The 24,971-nt window shown below is 32.0% G+C and overlaps 2 protein-coding genes across 4 annotated transcripts; both read left to right on the top strand.

Moving 5' to 3' along the window:
* The first annotated feature begins 3,452 nt into the window (after window positions 1-3,452).
* Window positions 3,453-4,756, top strand: LOC108485963 (pseudo histidine-containing phosphotransfer protein 2-like). The gene is made up of 6 exons (XM_017789800.2): window positions 3,453-3,575; window positions 3,664-3,794; window positions 4,057-4,125; window positions 4,204-4,278; window positions 4,363-4,435; window positions 4,519-4,756. Exons 1-6 carry the CDS (start codon window positions 3,516-3,518, stop codon window positions 4,552-4,554), a joined length of 444 nt encoding a protein of 147 aa, XP_017645289.1. The 5' UTR covers window positions 3,453-3,515; the 3' UTR covers window positions 4,555-4,756.
* A 5,861-nt stretch (window positions 4,757-10,617) lies between these two features.
* On the top strand, window positions 10,618-14,847 carry LOC108484677 (uncharacterized). 3 transcript variants are annotated; one of them, XM_017788556.2, is made up of 10 exons: window positions 10,618-10,812; window positions 11,006-11,139; window positions 11,226-11,283; window positions 11,407-11,541; window positions 11,616-12,218; window positions 12,288-12,431; window positions 12,500-12,628; window positions 13,390-13,431; window positions 14,180-14,596; window positions 14,676-14,847. In XM_017788556.2, the coding sequence occupies exons 1-10, from the start codon at window positions 10,756-10,758 to the stop codon at window positions 14,712-14,714; spliced, it is 1,758 nt and encodes a 585-aa protein (XP_017644045.1). In that variant the 5' UTR covers window positions 10,618-10,755; the 3' UTR covers window positions 14,715-14,847. The 3 variants fall into 3 exon arrangements, with proteins under 3 accessions (XP_017644045.1, XP_017644044.1, XP_017644043.1); XM_017788555.2 differs by having other exon boundaries at window positions 11,006-11,128; window positions 14,180-14,847; XM_017788554.2 differs by having other exon boundaries at window positions 14,180-14,847.
* Window positions 14,848-24,971: the final 10,124 nt, after the last annotated feature.

Raw genomic sequence — 24,971 nt, 5'->3', positions numbered from 1 at the left:
ATAATAATAGGTAAGTAAAAGCATAACAGATAAATATCATACACTAACCAACATATATAAGAAATAAAACATGACAATATTTAAATAAGAAAATATACATAAAACACAATGCATATTTAAGAAGAATAGGTAAAATCCCTAAACATATAATTCAACATATATTTAAACACAAATGATGCATGATATACAATTTTAACACATATATAAAAAAATGCATTTGAAAATAAATTATAAAAGTCTAAAGTATTACATAACATATAAAATACATAACATAGCAATAATACATTAATTCTAAAGTAAAAGTAAATATTGTATAATAATAATAACATAAGTTTAAAAAATATATGTATAATACAAACGATTGATAAATAGAATGAGCATATATATAAAAAATGTGATATAATATATAATAAAAAATATTTATAAGAATAATAATTATATAAAAATATAAAATATAATGGTTTAGAAAAAATAATGTATAAAATATCAAATATGAAAGAATTTATATTTATAATAAAATAATTGTATAAGTTTAGAATAATATGAAATAAGTAATTAATGATGAAATATAATGATTACAAATTATTATATTATAATATCTTCAAAATGTGTAATAATAGAATATAAGTAAAGTAATTATTAACATATAAATAAAAATAAGTATATAATACAAGTTAAAACTTTTAATGATAATAATATATTGATAAAAATATATATAATGGTATAAAAGATGACATAATAATATAAAATAATTATAATATATAATATGAAAGTATATATGTAAAAATAATATATAATATATATAAATAATATAAAGAATACGTAATACAAGTAAAAATATAATAATAATATATAAATAATAATGTAAAATAATAATAGTTTGTAAAAATAATATATAATAAATAATAATAATATAAAATAATGTATAATAAAATAATTATATAATATATAATATAAAGATATATAAACATTATGTGATAAAAATATATTATAATAAATAATAAGTAATGATATATGTTAATTAATATGATAATAGAAAGATATGAAGTAATATAATATAATAATATATAAGTAAATAATTTAAAGATATATAATACATATATTCATATTAAAATATAATAGTATATGTATAAAGTTTAAAATAAATAGGTCATAAATAGATTAAAAGGGATAAAAGGATTAAAATTTTTAAAAAATGAAAACTTGAGCTAATTAAAAGAATATAAAAGAATCGAGCCAATTAGGAAAACACATAAAACCGAGGGACTCATGGGCAATTGGCCCTAATCCCAAAACGCCACCGTTTCTCCAGAATACTATTTAAAATCACCATTTGGACTAAACTGGAACATAGGTAAACTGCTAGGGCCAAATTAGAATATAAATAAAATAAAATTATAAACATCAAAAAATCGAAAGGACTAATTGGGTAATTAATCCAATTTTAAAAAAATGCGGATCCTCCCCGGGTAATCGGGTCAACGCGCGGATCCTCGCCTCGAAACGACGTCGCTTTAGGCTTATTGAATTAAGCTAAAACGGCGTCATTTTATTGATGTTATAAAAGTAAAAAAAAAAAAAAAACTTTAAACTTTCATTTTAAACATTCAATCAGAAAAAAAAAAAAAGAAAGAGCTTTAAAAAAAATCTCTCAGAGCTCTGGCCAGTGGCCGTCCTAGCTTGTCCCGGAGCTCTACCGCCTTCGGCCACACGAGCTTCACGCGCCCCCGCTGACCTCACCATACCTCGCCATGTACGGCGGTCAGTGTTCCATTTTACGGCGAAAAAAGGTAACTTTATTATCCTTTAGTATTTATCAGTATATATTTAGAACAGAAAGAAAATAAAATAAAATGAATCACCTCTTCTTTCGATTGACTGTTCGTCTTTGCTGTGTATGTAAAAATAAACTTTTTATTGAATCTGTATATGTATTCCAAAACGTGAGAATCGGTCATTTACATCTTCTCGATTTGGGCTTTTTATAGCCACTGTTTACAACATATTTTAGTAAGGAATCTTTATTTTCTTCCCATTTTGTTTGTTCGCTACTGTTCTTTTTTCCTTTTTTGCAGGTATTCGCGAGGAAAATTCGGCGTTTGATCACGCTGGTAACGTAGATCTGTCAGTGGCGGTGATCACGGCGTGACTTGGAGCCCGGAATCGTAGGCTGTGATGAGTAGCTGGAACGACAGGCATTGAGGATACGCGTTGATTGCGGCGCCTCGGGTTTCTGAAACCCTAGGCTTCTCTGTCTTCTGTTTAGCAACTTGGGCCATTTGGGCCCCGTTTATTGTTGGGTTAAAATGTAATGGGGTAATAGGTTAATTGGATCTTGTACGGGTTATTGGGTAGTTTTAGCTGGGTTACGGGTTAGTGGCATTTGGGATGCTTATTGTAACTGGACTTTAATAAGTAAACATTTATTCATTTTTTTTGTTTCTGATTTTAAGGCCCGGGTAAATTTGGGTTATTACAATTATTGGTCAAAATATACTTTTATTATGTATTAGTTTATAATTTCATCATTTTTTAAATGATAAACAGTTTTTTTTTTCATTTTAGGGAGTCAAAGTACAATTTAACCATATATTAGCGTATAATTTAATAATTTACTACAGGACTAAATTTTAACTTTTTCATATACAGGGCCAAGGTTTTGTTTTAGATTCACATTTGTGTATTGATTATTATTATTTGATACAATGATGGTAGCATAGGCGAAGCTAGAAAATTTTTTAGAGGGGCCAAAATTAAATTGTAAGCAATTTTATCATTTTAATAGTCTATGTATTTATAATTTTCAAAAGAAGTAAATCAATTTTTTATCATTTTAAAGGGGCTAAAGTGTAATTTTACTTTTATTAATTTAAATTTTTAAAAATTTCAAAAGGCGTAAATGAAAAATTTTCCATTTTAGTGGGGGCTAAGACCCTTGCAAGCCCTCAAGCTATGCCCCTAGATGATAGAATTTTTTAACTCCATAAGAGAGGTTGAATGAGGAAATCATTTTCCTCAAGTTATTATCATAATAGTTAATTTTATTATAAGTTCTGATCATATATATATATATATATATATATATATATACTCTTTTTGATACAATATCTAGAACTACCCATAACCCCTCTTCAACCCATAAATAGGTGTATAATGCATTTCAGCACACTCGAACTCATGTCTTCCTGCATTGACAACAATATCCATATCAATCGAGCTAAGACTCAATCGGTCCAATTGAGTTAAAGACTTAATCAACATTATGATAACAATTTTAAATAGTAACGAAAGACATATATAGTAAATTTCCAAATCTAATTCATTAATTCCAAAATCTTCAAAGTAGATACGAAAAATCTGAAGTAATAAATTTTTTAAAACATTTACGTTTCATTTTTAAACATCTGTCAGCTCTTAGTAAAACATTTTATAGGTATATATAGTTAGGTTTAGGTAGCCATTGTTGAATAACCAAGTAGCTTCCAAATCAAAACTCACTAGTTTTAATTTTTTCAATGGAAAGTAAACATGTTAATCGACAAATCGCTGCAATGAGGCAATCCTTCTTTGATGAGGTTTGATTTACTCTTTACGTCAAAACATGCATTCATGCATCTATATTTGACAAAATTAAGGATGTTTTTATGGTTAACATGAATTCAGGAGGTTTTAGACGAAAAATTTTCTCAACTGGAGCAGCTAGAGGGTAAAGATAACCCCAATTTTGTTGAAGAGGTGTTTACTATGTACTTCAAGGACTCCACTGCATTTCTAGAAACTATTGAGGAAGCAATGTAAGTATTGTTATACAATTATAGCAAAACTAACCTGACTTGAAATCTGATATGATAAACCCCCTTATTTATATATTTCTAAAGACCCTTCTAGGGAGGGGGCACTCCAGACTCCATTTTCTTTATCTTCTTCTTCTTTGCTTCTTCACCCTTCGCTTCCTTCTCCATTTCCGATGATATCACATATCAAGAAGTATACATTGATTAAGATGATGACATGAATAATACTAGAGTGCTAATCTTTAAAACATAATTTATGAAGGAAAACTATCCCTATTGATTCAATCATAGTGGACAACATCCTGCATCAGCTCAAGGGCAGCAGTGCCAGGTAAATTTTCAAGAATCTCTAAAAAGAAAAAAGCTTAATCAACGTTGTTCTAATGGAAAACTTTCATTTTTAATGAAGTGTTGGTGCTAATAAAGTACTAAAAGAGGTCAACAAAATTACAAGACAAGTTTTGGGGAAAGGAAACCTAGATGGGTAATACTTTTTGCTTACATCTATAATATATTTATATGTATTATTTGAAAATGTATGTATGTGATGACTTGCATGCCTATTCAGGACAAAAGCTAGCATCTTGAAGCTACGAAAGGAGTATGACAGTTTCAAAGCCAAGCTTGAACCCTACTTTCAGGTTTACTCAGCTCAACCATTTTCTTTTTGCTTATCCTATTCACAGCTCTCACGTTGCTTTTTTTATTTATTTATGACAACCAGTTGAAGCAGGCAAACTCAGTGGCCCAAGTGAAGTGATCATATGCTGGAGTTGAAATAAAAGATGACATTCCCTGCAAATCCACCATTTTAATGTTATAAAGTCTTTTAAAATAAATATTTATTAGATTTATGTTGATTTCTGAAGTTTCAATTTCTAGATTTTGGATCTACACAAGATTTGTACAAGTTCTGTGTAGATTTCTATTTCCTTGCATAATAAAAAGGATGTCTTCTACAACTTTTAATTAGATTTCTATTTCCATATATCGATGAATTCTTATATATTAGTATAATTATACAATAATGTTGGGAATCAACCCATATAAACAATAAAATAAAAAAGTAGAGAAGATCAAACATAAATATTACGTGAAAACTCCTCTGAAAAGGATGAAAACCACGGACAAAGGAGGCTTCGGTTTTTCACTAAATGAGTAAACAAATGAGAGTATAATATAGAGAAAATAAACCTAAATATACTAAGCATACAAATCCAAACCCTGAAAATAAAGCCCTAACTCAGAAACAGAATTTTCTCTATAATTACCATGAAAACTCTCACTAAAACTCATCTGTGACTACATCTTGTCGCCCCCAAAAGAAAAGCCATGTAGTACTACATCTTTAATTGCCTTTTTAATTTCTTTGTCAAAACATGGATACAATACCACTTTAAATTGGCTAAGATCAAAGGTCTAATCATTCTAAAATATGTCTGGAGTAATTAGAATTTAACTAGGAAAATATAGAAGAGTTTAATTGGGAGAAGAAACCTAATTTATGTGGGGAACACGTCGCCATGTCGCAACATCCCCATTCACGTCATCACATCGTCAACCATCGTCACAAATAAGTTACAAAGAAACTTTCTACAATTTTTAAGTAATTTTTAATTAAATATGCACATGATGTGCAAAAATTCTTTACGCAAGAGCATGTGTCTAATCAAGTAATAAATTGATAAGAAAATATTCTTCCTACAAAGATCAAATTCTAAGCTATTATGTACCAACTATTCAATTTTATCTAATCTAAATCAAGAAAATAAATTTTAATTGCTAATAAAACTAAATTAAGCAAATTAAAGAGATTTTATTAAACTAAAACAATAAAAATTACTAAGTTTCTCAATCAATTTTATGATCTTGGAACTATAACTTCGCCTATTTTAGTTAATCAATTATCTCTTGCTCAATTGTTCAACTTATGTAATTACTAAACTAAGATTCAATGACATTAACTAGACCCTTACAATATTTAGTTAAGTTAATCCATTTTCCTCACTAACTATACTCTTATGTTAAGCAAGTTGAGTGAAGTCAGTACAGTCAAACCCGTTGGGTTGATTAGGGCATCAGGTATATTCCTACCCCAGTCGCAAATTAACTTGTTTGTTGACACTACTAAAGTTAATCTTAATCTATTCAGTCAAGATCTCAACCTTAATTTTCTCTTCCAAGACAAATCAAGATTATCGGATTAATGCAACTTGGTGATAATAGGAGCAGATTAAATAAGCACATAAGTGAATAAATAATTAATATAAATCAAAATAATTGAGGAGAAAGTAATTAATTAACTAAGAAATAGGATCCATTATCATTTCAAGAAAAAAGAGTTTAGTTCATGCTGATTTGAGAAAACAACACAAGAAGAAATTCAAAACAAACTTACATTGATAAAAAAGTAAAAAGAAATAATCTAGAGAGAAAATATTTACTGAATTGATACTGAGTGCTCCGGATCTCCTTTTCTTCTCGTTTTTGCAAGCTTGATGTAACACCCCTAACCCGTATCCGCTGTCAGAATAGGGTTTCGGAGCATTACTACCATTTGCAGATCACTTAAAAAAATTAAAATACTTACCGATTCAATGCATCATATAAAATAAATATATTACCATTCAATCAACAGTTTGGCACTTGTATAAGCATCAAACAACAACATTGTTAGTATACTTGCACATATCTCATATAAATTCAACATTGATATATCTATTTTCTCGACATGTCGCACTTGAGTTTAATAATAGTCTCAATTACATAATTTCCTTGTATCAACATATCAAAGATAATCATATATGTACATGTCATGAAACATATCATGCTCTTACCGTTTCTTCACAAGCATATATCATTCATTTCATTATATCAATATTTTATGCTTCACCATTTCCATATATTTTATGTATATTTATTCTAGTAATAGCTTATATCAAACTTAACATAAATTATATTCCATGTACTTATACTTATTTCGTTTATCCATTTTCATAATTATTTCATACAACGCTTTTGCACATATATTTCCATATGACCAGTTCTTGTAAACATTTCACACAACCATTTCATATAACCATTCGTCATCTGATACATTTTACCTGAATATCAATTGTTCAACAGATGTTATAGCGTCTCCCATCCACGGTCTTATTTATCTTTGACGTGATGCCATAGTGTCTTTCAACTATGGTCTTACTCATTTTTTTGTCATGTTGCCATGGTATCTTTCAACCATGGTCTTATTCTTTTCATGTTACGTTGCCGTGGTATCTTTCAACCATGGTCTTACACATCTCATATCAGGTTGCCATGGTATCTTTCAACCATGGTCTTACACATTTCATATCAGGTTGCCATGGTATCTTTCAACCATGGTCTTACACACAGGTTGTCATGGTATCTTTCAACCATGGTCTTACACATTTCTATCAGGTTGTCATGGTATCTTTCAACCATGGTCTTACACACAGGTTGCCATGGTATCTTTCAACCATGGTCTTACACATTTCATATCGAGAGCACACTCCGTGAACCTCATCCTTACAAAGGGATTACCACCAAAGCTAAATCCTCAGAATATAAACTCATAGAGTATTGTCGGGATTACCACCGTGTCAAATCCTCAAACGACAATTACTCTAATGAGCTTGGATCTGAATTACAGTCCAAAGCTAAATTCAGACCCTAAGTCGGATTACTGACCGGCTAAATCCGCTTTTACACATATTCTTCAGAGGGCTATATCAGATAGGATCACCCATCCGGCTAGATCCTTTTACCGTCAATTCCTTTTCAGAGATCCATCGAATTTTCCTTTCATTCAACCGGAATTTCTTCTCCTTCTATCAAATTTATCAATGTTTCATAAATTTTCATACAATAAACATTCAAATCATATTCACATAAATAACATACAATCTCAAGCATTTAAGAATATAATTCAAGTTACACGAACTTACCTCATTGCTTGTTTGTGTTTATAATTTCATTAATCTGATATCTTTTCTTTTCCACGATCAAGTCTCATATTTGAGTCGTCCGGATCTTTATAAATAAATTTGATCATCATTTTCATTCATTTCATATTCTAATGCATTTAATTAATGCTCTAGGAAAAATTATCATTTTCCCCCTAAACTTTTAATTAATGACGATTTCACCCTTAGGGTCAGGAAAATAAAATTCTTGCAATTTAATCCTTATTTCCAGCTATTATTCTCATATATATTGATAACAATCCATGAATTCTATAAAATATCAGAATTTTTCATAATTTCAACACTTTTCAATTTAATCCCTAAAACATGTTTTCCCCCAGTCTTGAACTAAATTAATAATTTCATTCAATTTTGTAATTTAAATAATAAAATAATTCATTTCATGCAATTTGGTCATTTCTGACATGTTTACAAAATTGCCCATAAAGTTTTACTTTTATTCAATTTAGTCCTTGAGCCTAAAATATGCAAATTAGCCATGCTAGATGAATATTCATACATATTTTTCCTCCTCCTCCTCTCCATTCCACATCCTTAATGTAGATAACACACTTGTAAGTAACATTATCCATAATTTTTATTATTTACTTTTAGGAATATTCAAGTTGTCTATCTGCATCATAGTCACTGAATTATTTATATCTGGATCCATAGAACTCCAAATTAATATCTGATAATTTTCCCTGAATTTAGACTCATATATATTCTTACCATAAAAATTTCAGAATTTTTGGTTTAGCCAATAAGTACAGTTTATTCTTTAAAGTTACCCCTGTTCTGCTATCTGACAATTCTGACCCCTCTTCACCAAAAATTAATTATCTCCTCATACAGGATTCAAATGATGTTATTGTTTGTTTCTCTTAAAAATAGACTCATTCATAACTTTATAAATATAAATTTAAGCCCATAATTATTTTTATTCAATTTTTTATGATTTTTCAAAGTCAGAACAGGGGAACCCGAATTCATTCTGACCTTGTCTCACAAAATTCATTATATCTAAAAATTTACAAATCCATTGCTTACACTATTTCTTCTATGAGAAACTATACTCAATAAGCTTTAATTACATATTTTTTTCATCTTCTAATTCTATTTCTACAATTTATGGTGAGTTTTCAAAGTTAATCTACTGCTGCTGTCCAAACTGTTTTTGTGCAAGCTATTATTTACCATGTTATAACACCCTTATTTTCTTTTTCTACACCATTTCTCATCACTTTCTCTTATTTTCTCTTCACAAACATATCAAAAACATAGGACCTTATGTAAGAAAACTCTACTATAACATTATTTTCATGCTTTGTCAATAATAACAAACTTAAAAACATATTGAAATCTTGATATACTTACCTTGTTCTATTGATACTAATCTTTAACTTGATTTTCTCTCTCTCCAACTTCTATTTCTTGAATCCAACTTGATATTCTAACTCCCATGCTCTCCTTAACATTTTTGTCTCTTGGTAGCTATGGAAATTCATTTGATTTTTGGGTGAAAATGGTGAATTTTTGGTAAAAGGACCAAATTGTAAAGAAAGCAAAATTTTCTTTCTTCCTCTCTTTCTCTCACGTTAGTGCATGGGAAAATATGGATGAGAATTTCTCATCTTTCTTTCTTTATATACTAATAAAATAATAATAAAATATCTTATTAAAGTATTAATAAAATAATATTTATCTAATTAAATAATTATAAAATATCAAAATATCTCTAGCATCATTATTACTTTCTAGATTTTTCTCTCTTTCAATTGACCATTTTGCCCTTCATTATCTTTTAAAATTCTATTCTTGAGTCATCATTTAATTTGGTAAAATTGTCATTTAGTCCCTCATAGTTCTTCATCTATTCAATTTGGTCCTAATTCATCCATTTTCCTTAGTTTCTAGATCATTCCACTCTTAAATTATTTGCACTATTGGTCCTTCAACTTTTTCATATTTACACTTTAACCCCTCAAATTATGAATATTTACTCTTGTACAATAAAACTTTTCTCACTTTTACAATTTAGTCCTTTCTTGAATTAATATATTATAATATACTTCTCAATATTGACATAACTCAAAATTTTCCTTTTTGTCACTTTATTTCCTTATTTTACTATATCAAGGATAATATCTTACTGTAAAAATTTTCAGGGTATTACACTTGAAGTTTCCCTTAGTATGAGAGAATTGTTTCTTAACCTCTAAGTTGATCTTTTTACTCTTTTTCCCTCTTTTCCTTTTAAATCATGTCACCCATTATTTGAAGGTTTTTAATCATTCTGTTGCACCGAATGCAAAATTGTAGTGGAGTGGATTGCTTACTGTTTGGAAATTCTAAATTAAAGATTATGCTCCACCTCATAGAAATTCAATGGAACGAAAGATTTCTCTTCACTACTTTTTTACTCTATGCTCTAAATATTTGATTCCTCGTTCGAAACCTATAATGTAGAGAGGAAAATAGAAAGTAAATCCAAACTAACTCTAAGAATAATAAAATCAAATAAAACATAATTAATCGACAAACTATAAAATACACTAAAATTAATCTAAATGCTAAAAATTATACTAAAACAACTCTAAATATGAGAGTTATCAATACAAATCCATGAACTCTTCTTGCACTCTTCCTAAATTTAGAATTTAGTCTCTTTAATTTTATTTTTAGGAATTTAACCCCCTCTATTTTGAAATATAAAAAGCAAATGGAATAAATTCCTAGAAATAAAAATAGAGGGACTAAATTATAAATGTAGGAAAAGTATAGGGACTGTAAGCAGATTTTAACCTATATATTTGCAAGCGGTGAAACTTAAAGAACTTATTTTAAAAATTAGAAGAAAGAAAGAAAAAATTGCAAGCTCCATTTTTGTCCTTTAGAATTGTAAAAAATAGAAAAGGAAAGCAAAAGGAAGACGACAGGAAAGTGAAGGTGCAGTGTGGGAAAAAGGATTAAAAGCCATGAGCCTAACTGATCCACCCCAAGTTGTGGATTGTTCTATAATCCCAGTATTTCAGGTGAGTTTTGTTTTTTTTAGGTGAACCATTGAAGGATTCTTAGTTCACTCTGTTTCTTTGGGAAAAAAATGCCTTTAAATTTTGATTTGGGTTTTTTATTTTACATTTTCATTTTCATTGATTGAAAGAACAAATTCATATACTTTCTGGGTTATTTGCTGCGATTTCCTTTGGATACCAACGTTTGTTTTAGGTCCCAAATGAAGGGGATGTATCAATCTTAAATGTAAATGATGAAGAGAATGTTGTGTCAGAAGAGAAGAGGAGAAAGAAGAAAAAGAAGCAAGTTTCTGCTCCTCGTCCTGCATGTTCTTGGGTATATTTTAGGTAGAATTTGGTTCATTTAATGCAGAATTTCGTGATAGTTTTCGGGTTATTTCGAGTGTACTAATTTGTAAATTTGTATGTGTTAGCCGGGAATTTATCAAGGAGTATAGTGCTTCTCATCCTGAATCTTCAGGCCTTAAAGCTGTGAGTATTTTGGTCCTCGTGAAATCAGTATACAGTGGCTCTGATTCTATAGAATGATTTGCAACACGACAAGTAGATTAATGTTTTCTTTTTCTTTTTCGCGGTTTATTTTCTTAATGCTAGGCTACAAAGGCTGCATCGGATGCTTGGAAGTTAATGAGCATTGAGGAGAAAGAAAAATACACTCGACGTGCTCGTGAAGTATGGGATAATTACTTGAGCACAGCTCCGGCTCGTATCCCTAAACCGAGGAAGCAGGTAGCATTTTACTTGTGGTGACTTTGTTGTTTTCTTATTGTTCATCCAACAAGTTTTGTTGTTATGTAATGCAGACTAAACTTGTCACGAGATGCTCTCCTGGCCGCTTATTCAATGTGTTACAGCGCCTGACATCTGAGCAAAAGGATGCAGTGAAGAGCATGGGATTTGGTAGCCTACTTGGTTTGAGATGCCGCACCCTACGTCGTAGTTTATGTCTTTGGTTGTTGGAGAGGTTTAACACTGCACGGCGCAGTTTGGAGATATGTGGGGAGCGCATTCCTTTATCCCCAAGAGATGTAGAGCATGTGATGGGACTAGCAGCTCGTGGGAAGGATGTGGTGAATTCAGGTCCTGATGACTTGATTGCGGACTTGCGTTACATTTATAATGCTACTAATCGTGGGATTTCAGTGCGACTTCTTGAAGAACGGTTGGCTGCTCCAGAAGCAGGAGAGGATTTTAAGAGATCTTTTATCCTTTACGCATTGGGTACACTTTTATCCCCAACAGCAAGATTAGATGTTAGCCCATCGTTCCTCCACTTCCTAATTAATATGGATGCTGTGCACCAGTATAATTGGGGAAAGTTCTTGCTTGATCGGCTTGTTCAGGAGGTATCTCGCTTTCGTCAAGGGAAGCAGCGTGCTGTTGGTGGATGCCTTCTTTTTCTCCAGGTTGGCATAGAACTCTCTCGCTTTAGTTCTATAAAGATTAATCATCGCTAAATCTGTTTTGCTTCTCAGCTGTTCTATTATGAGAGCATATCAATTGAGGGAGCTGGGTCTTCTGCACCTGTTGCCATTCCGTGTTTATCTTCATGGGGAGAGGAAGAGATCACTGAAAGAGAAAAGCGAGAAAGAGAACTTGGTGGTTATGGGTGTGGAGAGGTAAAATCACGTTCCCTATACATCATACATGCAATTTCTATGAAATAATCGAGTCTCCTGCTCGGCAGGTGATTAGCAGGGAGGGTTGCCATGATATGGAATCACTAGAATATAGAATCCAAGTGGAAGGCCTATCGGGTGGAAAAATGAGCACGGGAGTTGAGCACAATCCCGTCTTTGAGCAGGAGAGGACTCAGGTATTTTGTGATAAATGTACAGATATATTTCATGAATGTTTTTAAAAACTTTCTCCAGGTTTTGTTTAGAAAAGTAAAGTTCATAGATAACTAAGATGTGATATGAATTCATTCTTCTTGGCTAATACTGTAAATCTTGCATAATGAAGAATAGATAGAAAGATACGGCTGATATGGTGGTAGATATCAAATGATTAGAGTTGAAGCTCGAATTTGTTGATTTTTATATGTAAGTTCATTGAATTATTTTGGCATTTCTTGGTGGTATTTTATTTTGAGAAATAAATTTTTTTTATTTAGACTAAAATATTCTACCAAAGGTTCAGGATAGTAAACTGCACCGTAAGGCCTTTGCTTTACAGTATATGTTGTTTTGAATTGATGGGATACCTTGTAGGGTCATGTAACCAATAGGTAAGTCTCAAGAATCTATCGTGAAAAGAAATTTTTCAACCACGTTGTCAAAATGCTTAATTACAAATTCTCTTTTTGTACACCATCAAAGCTCGAGTCTTTCATAAGCTCAAGTATTGTGAGATGACCTTTGTAATAGAACCTAGGAGGTTAGCCCGCAAACTGTTTATTAGCTAAGAGCCTAAGGCAACCAACTTAAAAGCAATTCTTAGCGCAAGTAAATGCTTGAGGATTAAAATTGATGACTTATATGTGATGTTTAGCATGCATTGAGATGAAAGGTCTTAATCTTTTTACAATTAAAAATTTTCTTGGACTAAGTTTTATTCTGTTTCTCGATTTTGTAGGCTGACGAAGAACAAATGAACGAGGATTTTAGCATGGAGGAGGTAATAGTTCTTCCTATAAAGCAGCCACACAATGGTGCTTCCTTTGTTTATTTTTTTGGCTCATTGTTCGCTTCAACCATTTCTGCATCTTGTTATTTATTGTTCATCATTGATTCTATAGTTCCATGAAAAGACTCGAAATTTTCTGCTCCCAAAATGTATATTGCACCACATTTGTGACAGTTTCATATAGCATTCAAATGTGACAAAATTTGCTTCTTTGTTCTCCTTTATCTCTTGCCCTCTCAAAATTGGTGAAATTGATTTTGTTGTTAAAAATGGAGGATATAAGAGTTAAGCGGAAGCATGAGGCAGTGACCGGGCTTCAGACATTTCCCCGTGTCACCATGAGTATCAGAATTTGTTTGTCACCCCCATGTTACATTAAGTATCAAAATTTGGTCATTACCTTGTGCCCGTTTATATCAAATTTAGTGTCCTCTTTTGGCAACCACAAACCCCTCAAAGCGGTCACCCTAGGTGCACTTTTCTTGCCTAGAACCAGAGCTCTCTCCCATAAGAGAGTTCTTTAACCCTCACAGTACCAATTTTTATGTAAGTGTATGCTGTGGTGACAACCAAATCTACATACATAGGGTCATTGCATTAAACATGTTTCAAATGTTCCATTTGGATTAAACTTGACTGTTAATCATTCGGTCCTTCTATGAAGTAGAAGTTATGAGCTTTCTGGTTTTCAAGAAACTCTTTGACATGCTTGGAACTTTGTTACTCATCATTTCTGCAGATATGTGTGGTGAATTTTCCGAAGAGTAAGGGCATCATGCATGGAGACATGGAGGAAATTGTTGAACCAGATGTAAGACCATGCTGCAACAAAGAATATGGTTGCAGTGAAACTGTAGATTATACAAGGAAAAATGATCACGAAGAAAACTACACGCATGCACCATGTGCATGCCCGCTTCCAGCTTGCAATTTTGTCGGCTCGTGTGAACAATTGTCACTACACTTCAGTAGCAAACATTGGGATTCCGGAAGGCGTTTTCGGTACAACACCCCATTGTCCGTCTCGTTGGGGATGAACGAACAATTCCTTGTTCTCCAAGCCGAAGAGGACGGTATTCTCTTCCTCCTCAACAAGAGCGTCGAAAACATTGGGAATATAGCCATGATAACTTGTATTGCCCCAAGCTCATCAAAGGTATATTATTTGTATGATCTTGTATCTGGAAAAGGAATGAGCTCTCTTAGGTTAAAATCGTTGACTGAGAATTTTCCAGGACGAGTCGAGGGTTTTCCGCCTATGGATTTTCTTCTAATCCCTTTCCGATTCCTCGGGCCTGCGGGGGAGATCAATTTAGAAGTTTGCATATGGAACTCCACAGAACTTGGTTCAGATTGCCCTTGATAAATATAAAATTGCATATTATTATATGATTCATCAACGAGAAAGTTGGATTTGTGAGAGTGTATGTTCAAAGTGGAATGCACTAATACAAGTCTGGCTAACAATACTAAGAGATTAATTACAACCCAATTCCCTTTTTTAAGCAACTAAAAAAGCATAATAATAATAATAAACCAAAGTAATTTGGACCAGGAAACTTGGACTGTTGGAGATAAACTATCCAATTTTGTCTTGATCTAATATCCTTGATCAAGGGATTCGGTAAGATCGATTCAATTCAACTTTTAAGATATATTTTTTTAAATGGATTGATCTTTATTGATGTGATTGAATATATTCGAGCGTAGTTTAAAGATTTTGTTTCAAAAATTATGAATATATTCGAGCATAACCTAAAAATTTTGTTTCAAATATGACACAATGATGCTAAAAGTGATTACTTCTATTGACACATAAACTATCAATTCAAGAACTTACACCAATGATTCTCTATCAGACCGATGATTTATACTTAATTGAGGATATAATTAAGCGGATTAACTATCAAACTAAGTAAGACTATAAGAAAATGTGCAATAATGCAAATTTATTGAGTGATTATAAAAATTCAATAGTCCCTGATTACAAGCTTTCAATAGGAAAAAAGACAGCAGAAACAAAAAAAAAAAAAAAACATCAATAGCGGCTTCCAAGCATATACTCCCTCTTTTTGATAAAAAAAAATTGTCAAATCATTGGTCCATTGTGAGAGTAAACAAGTCATTTCGCATGGCATTCTCTCGATCCTTGATCTTTTGTATCACCTCGATCTTAGCTTGAAGTCGTATAATGATGCGGTTGCGTGAATTAATAAAGGAAGAGAAGTCATCAACCATTCTCTTTTTGAAACCAGCAAGGAGAGACGCAGTGCCAATAGCATTGGGCACTTCTGAAGTCCCTTGAACTGGTTTATTGTAATTCCTCAAAATTTTTTTTTTGAACGTGTAAATTTTTTTTTTGAGTAATTTAATTTAGTGATTAAGTATTTTAGTTATGTGTTTGAGATCACATGTTTAAATCCATTTCGTTAAATTTTTATTATTTTTGCTCTAACTTTGAATATTTAGTTTATCTATTGTTTCTACTCAACTATTAACAAGAATAAATTTACTGGTTCAATAATGAAACTTTAGCTTAGTTAGAGGTCTGTGCAAAGTGAAATTATTTTTGCTTTTGTCTTTGTCTATGTCACCCATATGGTCTGAATTTAGTTGAATATTATTATTATTTTTAAAAAAATTGAAAATTATTTTCCCAAAAATCTCCCACTCAACCGTCCCACTCTGCCACTCTTTCTCTTGTCGTCCCCTTCTTCTTCTCTCCATCTTTCGATTTCGATTTTCTCCAATTTCTTTCATTTCTTTTCTTTTTCCTCATTTTTTGTTTTACTATACTCTCATTCCATTTTTCCCAGTTACCATATTGTACCTTTGTGACTTTTCTTGTTGCCTTTTTCATTATTCGAGCATTGATTTCAAGATTTTGTGCGTCAGTTGTGAGTGCTCAAAAGTGTTCTGGTCACATCTGCGCATAAGTGTTTCTATTCCTTCTCCTTTAGGAGTGAGGCTTCCATTAGGATAGTATGCGAATGGGAGGTTGTGATCAGTGTTGGCCATTTAGTATGTTTTCGTACCGGATTTAATTATTTTGTGTTTCTGACTAGGTGGGAATCATTAACTAGATCAAAATTTTATCATTTTTGATAGGGTTTGTATCGCTCAAAATTCTTGTTTTTCAATTGTGAAATCATATCAAGTAATTAATTTGACTTAGTGGCTAAGTGTTAATTATGTGTGCTTAAGGGTTTGCGTTCAAATCTCTTTATTTGAATTTTTATTAAATTTTGTTCCAATCTCTTACTTTGAATATTTAGCCTATCTATTATTTTTGCTCAATTATTAACAAGAATGAGTTTGTTGGTTTAGTGATAAAGTTTTATTTTACCCAGTGGTCCTGTGTTTGAATCTTGTGCATGCAAAGCGAAATTATTTTTTATTTGCCTCTATTTGTGTCGCTTGGGAAATTTGATATGATTTAGATAAATAAAGATTTTATTTTATTTGTTTAAAAAAAATAGGAAAAATTATCCTTAAGATTTCTCCTTTCAACCGTCCTACTTCCCTCAATTTATTTGCCTCTATCTGTCGTGACGTTTTTGTCACTATTCTTCTAGCAATATCGTTATTGTGACAAATTTGTGAACAAAGAATTGTGTTTTTCATTTCGGTCTAGGACAATATATGTATTTTTTTTATGGTAAGATTAATTTTGTTTCGTGTGAATGTTAAGAGATTTTAATTATTCTTAAACATCCGATGTTGATTGTTCTTTTATGGGTTCTTTTAGCAGTGGATCTTGCAACGATTACTCCGTCAACAAGTTGATTGTTGTTGGTATCATTCCTTTTTACAAGTGGCCGAACACCTTCGATAGAGGTTGTCAAGTGTAGAATTGTTACTGGTTGAGTGCCTAAGCATACTTTGGTCACATATCCAAGTGGAATAAGGGTTTAATGCGTGCTTGGTTCTAGTGCGATTGTTGGTTTAATCTACTGAGTTGTTGTCATTTTTAGGTTCTGAAGTCGCTACAGTTGTGTGGGCATCGCGAAAAAATAATATGTGCAACGATATTCTCAAAAATTAGTGAACGACGCGAAGTTAAAAAACTCACTGTCGACTTCACACAGGCATGTGGGCCCATCTTCAATGAAATTTAGTTGAGGCCGTGTTTGAAGTGCATTTCGAGGTTAGCTACTTCATAGGGTCTGTTATATGATACATATGATTCTGATATATGAAATCAGTGGTACTAATATTATATGTTTAACATCTAAAAGCATGTCTGTAGTATAAATTCTACATTTGATCTATAAATCTGAGTATTATGTTAGCATGTTTCTGATCTATTAAAGCATGGTTCATCTATGAGCATTTGAGTATGTATTATGTTTCAACAAGTGCATTAGGGTGAGATAATTATGAGACAGAGGAAGTGTTGGCAATTTAATAGTCTGTCCTATCTGGTGGTTTAACCACAAATCTATTCTAGTGGCTTGACCACACTTATCTGATTCTGGTGGATTACCACATTATTTTTGTCTGCCTTGACTGTACATTTCTATATAGTGACATACGATCACTTATTTGGCTTGTAAGGTTGTACCCTAAATAGTGTGTAGGGATGCACGGTGTAGCGACATAAAAATTTCGCTTTGGCCGCTAGTTGAGGTGATTATTTGAAAATTTGAAAATGGAATTTCGGTTTTAAAAAGAAAAGGAGTCGCCACCGATCTTTTTTTTAGGTGTGATCAGACACCTAATAAATCCTTTTTTTTTTAAAAAAAAGGAAATTTATTTTTGAACAAAAATGAAAGGCCAAATTTAGGTCTACGCGAAGATCCAGAGAGAAATAGGGTTCGGGAGTCAGTTACGCACGAGGAAGGTATTAGCACCCTCGCGACGCCCAAAATTGGTATCTTCTTAAACACGCGTTGTCTTAATTTTCAAAAATACAAGTTTAATTTAATATTTAATCGCGATCCGATTGAACTACGAGAAGTTGAAATTTTGGTTTTTTAAAAGGACGCCTCGTTTTTGACACGAGCCAATGATATTCACCCAACATAGCGATGAAATCAGTGACTTGATGTTGAAATCGGTACGTTGCCTTATTTTATTATTTATTAAAATTAATTAAAAGCATAAAATAATATTATTCGCAATGAAATTTATAAATAATGCACATGATGATACAATTAATTAAAAAATATTAAAATACAATATTAGAACAATAATATTAATATATACACGAATAATAACAGAAATAATAATAATAATAATAATAATAATAATAATAATAATGACACGACAAGTCAAAGTAAAAATAATAAAATATCATCAATAGTAATGATCATAGATTAATAAAATGATGACATGTTAACAAGGATAATAATAAATTATAATTAATAATACTAAATTAGTTAATAATAAAACAATAAATAAATAAACACAAAAGGAAGGCATATAATATAATAATAATATTAAAATAAAGTAATTAAAAACAATACTATATATAAATATATATATATACATATAATAAAAACATACACTAATATTAATAATGATAATGATACTAACAATAGTAATGAAATACAAAAAAGTAAATATAATATAATAATAATATTAAAATAAAGTAATTAAAAATACTATGTATAAATATATATATACATATATAATAAAACATATACTAATATTAATAATAATAATAATAATAATAATATTAAAATAAAGTAATTAAAATAATACTATATGTAAAATATATATATATACCTATATAATAAAAACATACACTAATATTAATAATAATAATAATACTAGCAATAATAATGAAATACAAAAAGTAAATATAATAATAATGCTAAAATAAAGTAATTAAAATAGTATTATATATAAATATATATATATAATAAGAATATACACTAATACTAATAATAATAATAATAATAATAATAATAATAATAATAATAATAGTAATAATATTGAAATACAAAAGGCAAATGTAATATAATAAAATATTAAAATAAAGTAATTAAAAATAATACTATGTATAAATATAAATACATATACACATATAATAAAATATATACTAATATTAATAATAATAATAATAATAATAATAATAATAATAATAATAGTAATAATATTGAAATACAAAAAAAAGCAAATATAATATAATAAAATAATAAAATAAAGTAATTAAAAATAATACTATGTATAAATATAAATACATATACATATATAATAAAATATATACTAATATTAATAATAACAATAATAATAATAATAATAATAATAATAATAAGAATAATAATAAGAATAATAATAGTAATAGTAATAATATTGAAATACAAAAAAAAGCAAATATAATATAATAAAAATATTAAAATAAAGTAATTAAAAAATAATACTATGTATAAATATAAATACATATACGTATATAATAAAAAATATGCACTAATATATAATAATAATAATAATAATAATAATAATAATAATAATAATAATAATAATAATATAAAAAATAAAAATAAAAATGATAGTGTTAGACAAATTGATGCGAAAAAAGGACTAAATTGAAACTAATATGGAAGTTTGGGGGCAATTTGAAAATAAATAAAGAAGAGAAGAACCAATTTGGGCACGCGGATAATAAGGGAGGACCAAAATGGGCAATATCCCCTCCTCCCAAAACGCACAGCACCAAGAGGGACTAAATTGAATGTCAAAATAAATTACAGGGTAAAATTAAAAAAACGAAAAATACTTGATTGCAAAGTAATAAAAAAGCGGAAGGTCTAAAAGCGCAATTATCCCTTCCGTTAAAAAACACTAGGATCCTAGGCGGGTTGGGTCTGGTCGATCCGGTCCAAGTCAAAACGACGCCGTTTTGGGGTTTAAAGTCCCAGACCAAAACGACGTCGTTTTAGTCCTCTATATAAAGCAAAGTTTTTTGTTAAAATTTCATTTTTTCTTTGTTTCAAAAAAAAAAAGGGGGGTTCTCTCATTCCTCTCTGGACGAACCTAGAATCCGGGGAAGGGATTTTTAGGAAGAAATATAAAGAAATATGTATATATATATGCGGAAAAATAAAGAGAAAGGTAAACAAAAATGGACCTTTGCACTAAGAATCTGTTCTTGATTGCTTGTTGCTTTTTTTTTAATGAAATTTATTTTTTGTATTCTCTTTTCTATTTTGTTGAAAAAAAAAAAAAGAACCCTTTACATGATTTTTGAATGCTTTTTATAGCCATCATTTTACAAATTTTATTATTGTTTCTTGCTTTCTTGCAGGTGCAAGTGGGCGGTGGTGATGCAACCGTGGCGGTAGAGCAAGTGGTGGCAGAGGGTGGTTGAGGCTTGCGGCTAGGGTTTTTGATTTCTGAAATAGGCTGTGGGCTAGTTGGGTTTGTGATTTGGGCTAGGGTTTGCATATTGGGCCTTGGAAATTGGGTTCATTTTATTTTATTTTTGGGGTGGGTTGATTTGTTTAATTTTTTGTTGTTTATTGGGCTTCGTTTTGGGTCTGACATTGGTTTGGGTTAAATGGGTTTGTTATTTTATAGGCCAAAATTGGCCTACAACAGCTGCCCCTCTTTGCTCATTGTCGTGTACCGGGAATAGAGCAAAGGCATAAAGAAAGGCCAATTTTGCCCGGTCTTGTTGAGTATTAACTTTCTGGTGTTTGTCTTTCTTAAGTAGCCTCGTTCAGCCCACTGTATCTTGTTGCTTTGATCTGCTTCATGCAACTTCAGAGGTATAGGACTTGTAGCTTTAATCTGCTCGCTTCTTCAGGGGTATGAGGTTCATAGCTTGGATCTGCTTCACCGCTCCACTGCAACTTCAGGGAGATAAGGTCTAATATCTTCAGTCTGCTCCACTACAACTTCAGGGTTCCGCAACAACTTCATGGAGATCAAACTTGTAATTTCAACCTGCTCCACTGCAACTTTCGTAATATGAGTTGATTTTTTTTTGAAGCATTATTTGAAGATACCTCAGCGTGTGACCCGAGGCTCAACTTACCTCTCGCAATATGAGTTGATTTTCTTGAAAAGCAGAAATTAAAAACATAAATTGAAAATATCTCGGCATGTGGCCCGAGGGTCAACTCACCTCTCTCAATATGAGTGGATAGAAACTAAAAATACCTCAGCATATGACCCGAGGCTCAACTCACCTCTCGCAATATGAGTTGATTTTTTTGAAAAACAGAAATTGAAAATACCTCGGCCTGTGACTCGAGGCTCAACTCACCTCTCGCAATATGAGTTGATTTTTTTGAAAAACAGAAATAAAAATATCAGGATACCAAATATCATCAAAACCTCTCGCTCTGCTGGAGTACCTGCATATGTCATGCATGATGTCATCATGGTATGCGTATGCTTGTCTTAAATGTCTGTATGCCTACATGATTATGTTATGTGCCTTGGACTTGTTTGTCATATATCTCTTTTCATCACGATTCTTGTGATGACCTGCATCCATTGTTTCGATTCTTGACTTTCTTTTCAGGATTTGTACCCGTTCTCCAGCTTTATGAGTAATATGTATTTCTCAGATACCACTCTTTTGCCCCCTGTTGAACTTTGTCCTTGCTTTGAGGCCTCGTACTTATCGAATTCTCATCCGGGTAATGCTCAAACTTTCTTTTGTTTAGAGTATGTCATTTTACTATTTATTATTCAAATAAACCATACAATGGGATGCATGAAAATGGTCAAGTAGGTACAAAAGATATACTTCTCATCTATTTATTTCGAAGGTAACAAACAAAAAGGTTAACCAAGGATAGTAAAAAAAAGTGTCATAAAGAAAAGGGAATCACATTCAGTAAATACAAATGCTCTAGATATTCAACGCATGATCTCTTCCACGTTACTTAATCAAGAATCTTTTCGAGCATGGCTTCTTACGTAGAAGATTTCGAGCTTTTAGAGATGCTTCAAATACTATAGCCTTGCCGTTTGACCCACCGTTCAAATCGCCTTGCTCTTTAAGCCCAGGTTTGCTTCATTAGGACGCCCTCTCAGGTTTTCATCCTAATCCATTTTTGTTCATCAAGACGCCCTTTTCGGGTTTTCGCCTTGATCTTTTTTTTTAAGCATAATATTTCTTTACAGCATCTGAGTTTACTGTGTTAGGTAACTCTTTCCCATCCATCTCAGTGAGAATTAAAGCTCCACCTGAGAAAGCCTTCTTTACGGTATATGGTCCTTCCTAATTTGGTGCCTATTTTCCTTGGAAGTCTTTTTATATTGGGAGAATCTTTCTCAGCACGAGTTCTCCTTCGTGGAATTCTCTTGGTCGTACTTTCTTGTTATGGGCCGCGATCATTCTCTTCTGGTACATCTGTCCATGACAGATTGCCTTCAAACGTTTTTCTTCGATAAGGTTTAATTGGTCATATCGAGCTCGAACCCACTCTGCTTCCTCTAGTTTCGACTCTATTAAGACTCGTAGAGAGGGGATCCCAACTTCGATGGGTAGCATAGCTTCCATTCCATAGACCAGAGAGAAAGGAGTTGCTCCTGTAGATGTCCGCACAGATGTTAGATATGCATACAAAGCGAAAGATAGCTTCTCGTGCCAGTCTTTATATGTCTCGGTCATTTTCCCAATAATCTTCTTAATATTCTTGTTGGCCGCTTCAACTGCTCCATTCATTTTTGGGCGATAGGGTGATGAGTTATGATGCTTTATTTGAAATTGTTCACACACTTCCTTCATCATCTTGTTGTTGAAATTCAAGGCATTATCTGAAATGAATCTTTCAGGCAAACCATATCGACAAATGATTTCCTTTTTTAAGAACCTGCAAACTGCAGTCTTCGTCACATTAGCAAATGAAGCGGCTTCTATCCATTTCGTGAAGTAATCTATCACTACAAAAATGAATCGGTGTCCATTAGAAGCTTTTGGGGAAATGGGCCCTATAACATCCATGCCCCACATAGAAAAAGGCCACGGAAAAGTCATAACATGAAGGGGCGAAGGCTACATGAATTTTATCACCATAAATTTGACATTTGTGGTATTTTCGTGCAAAACTAATGCAGTCACTTTCCATCGTCAGCTAGTAATAACTGACTCTCATAATCTTCCTGGCCATAGTAAAACCATTAGCATGTGTCCCACAAATTCCCTCATGGACATCTTCAAGTATTTTTCTGGCTTCAACAGTATCTACGCATCTAAAGAGCACTTGATCTTTTCCTCTTTTGTACAGAATGTCCCCATCAAGAACAAATCCTACTGCCATTCTTCTGATTGTTCTTTTATCGTTCTCATTTGCTTGTTTGGGATACTTTTGATTCTTGACATATTCTAAGATATCATGAAACCATGGCCGTCCATCTGGCTCTTTCTCAATGCTGAAACAATGTGCAGGGATTTCATATATGCTCATTTGAAGAGGCATTATTTATGTTTCTTTGTTCACTTTGAACATTGAAGCCAAAGTGGTCAGGGCATCAGCCAATTGGTTTTCTTCTCGTGGGAAGTAATTAAAAATTATTTCTTTGAATTCTTTAATCAGTCCTGCCACTAGATTGCTGTATTTGACTAATTTCGAATCTCTCACTTCCCAATCTCTACGGATTTGGTATATCACCAACGCTGAGTCCCCGTACACCTCTAAGATTTTGACGTTTCATTCAATAGCTACACGAAGTCCCATGATACAAGCCTCATATTCTGCTATGTTATTGGTACAGAAGAAATTCAGCCTGGCAGTGAACGGATAATGGTTCCCTTCTGGTGATACTAAGACTGCTCTAATCCCATGCCTCAATGTATTCGATGCACCATCAAAGTTCATCTTCCATGACTTCTCTTTGGATGACTCACATTCTTTTCCCGTAATGTACATCAAGTCTTCATCTGGAAAATCAAATCTCAATGGCTCGTATTCCTTCGTTGTTCGAGTTACTAAGAAATCCGCTATTGCACTCCCTTTTATCGACTTTTATCGACTTTTGGCTTACATAGACGATGTCGTATTCTGATAGTAGGATCTGCTATCGTGCCATTCTTCCTGAGAGTGTAGGTGAGTCCATCATGTACTTTATTGGGTCCAGCTTTAAAATTAACCATGTCGTATGATGCAACATATATTGCCTGAGCCTCTGAATTGCCCAAACCAAAGCGCAACAAAATTTTTCAATTGACGAGTATTTTGCCTCATACTCTATGAACTTTTTGCTGAGATAGTAAATCGCCTTTTCTCTTTTCCTTGACTCATCATGTTGCCCCAGTACGCAACCCATTGAATTTTCAAACACATGCAAATACAATATTAACGGTCTTCCTAGAGTTGGCGATACTAGCATCGGGGGACTAGACAAATACTGTTTTATCTTGTAAAAAGCCACTTGGCACTCCTCGTTCCATTCTCTCGGATTATGTTTTCGAAGGAGTTGAAAAATTGGGTCACACTGGTTGGTAAGTTGAGCAATGAACCGAGCAATGTAGTTCAACCTCCCTAAAAATCCTCTAACTTCTTTTTGCATGCACGGAGATGGTAGTTCTTGTATGGCTTTTATCTTATCTGGATCAACTTCGATACCTC

This window comes from Gossypium arboreum, chromosome 6 (assembly GCF_025698485.1).
Source record: "Gossypium arboreum isolate Shixiya-1 chromosome 6, ASM2569848v2, whole genome shotgun sequence".
Taxonomy (NCBI): domain Eukaryota; kingdom Viridiplantae; phylum Streptophyta; class Magnoliopsida; order Malvales; family Malvaceae; genus Gossypium; species Gossypium arboreum.
The sequence above is the reverse complement of the archived record's forward strand: the minus strand, read 5'-3'. Positions and strand labels throughout refer to the sequence as shown.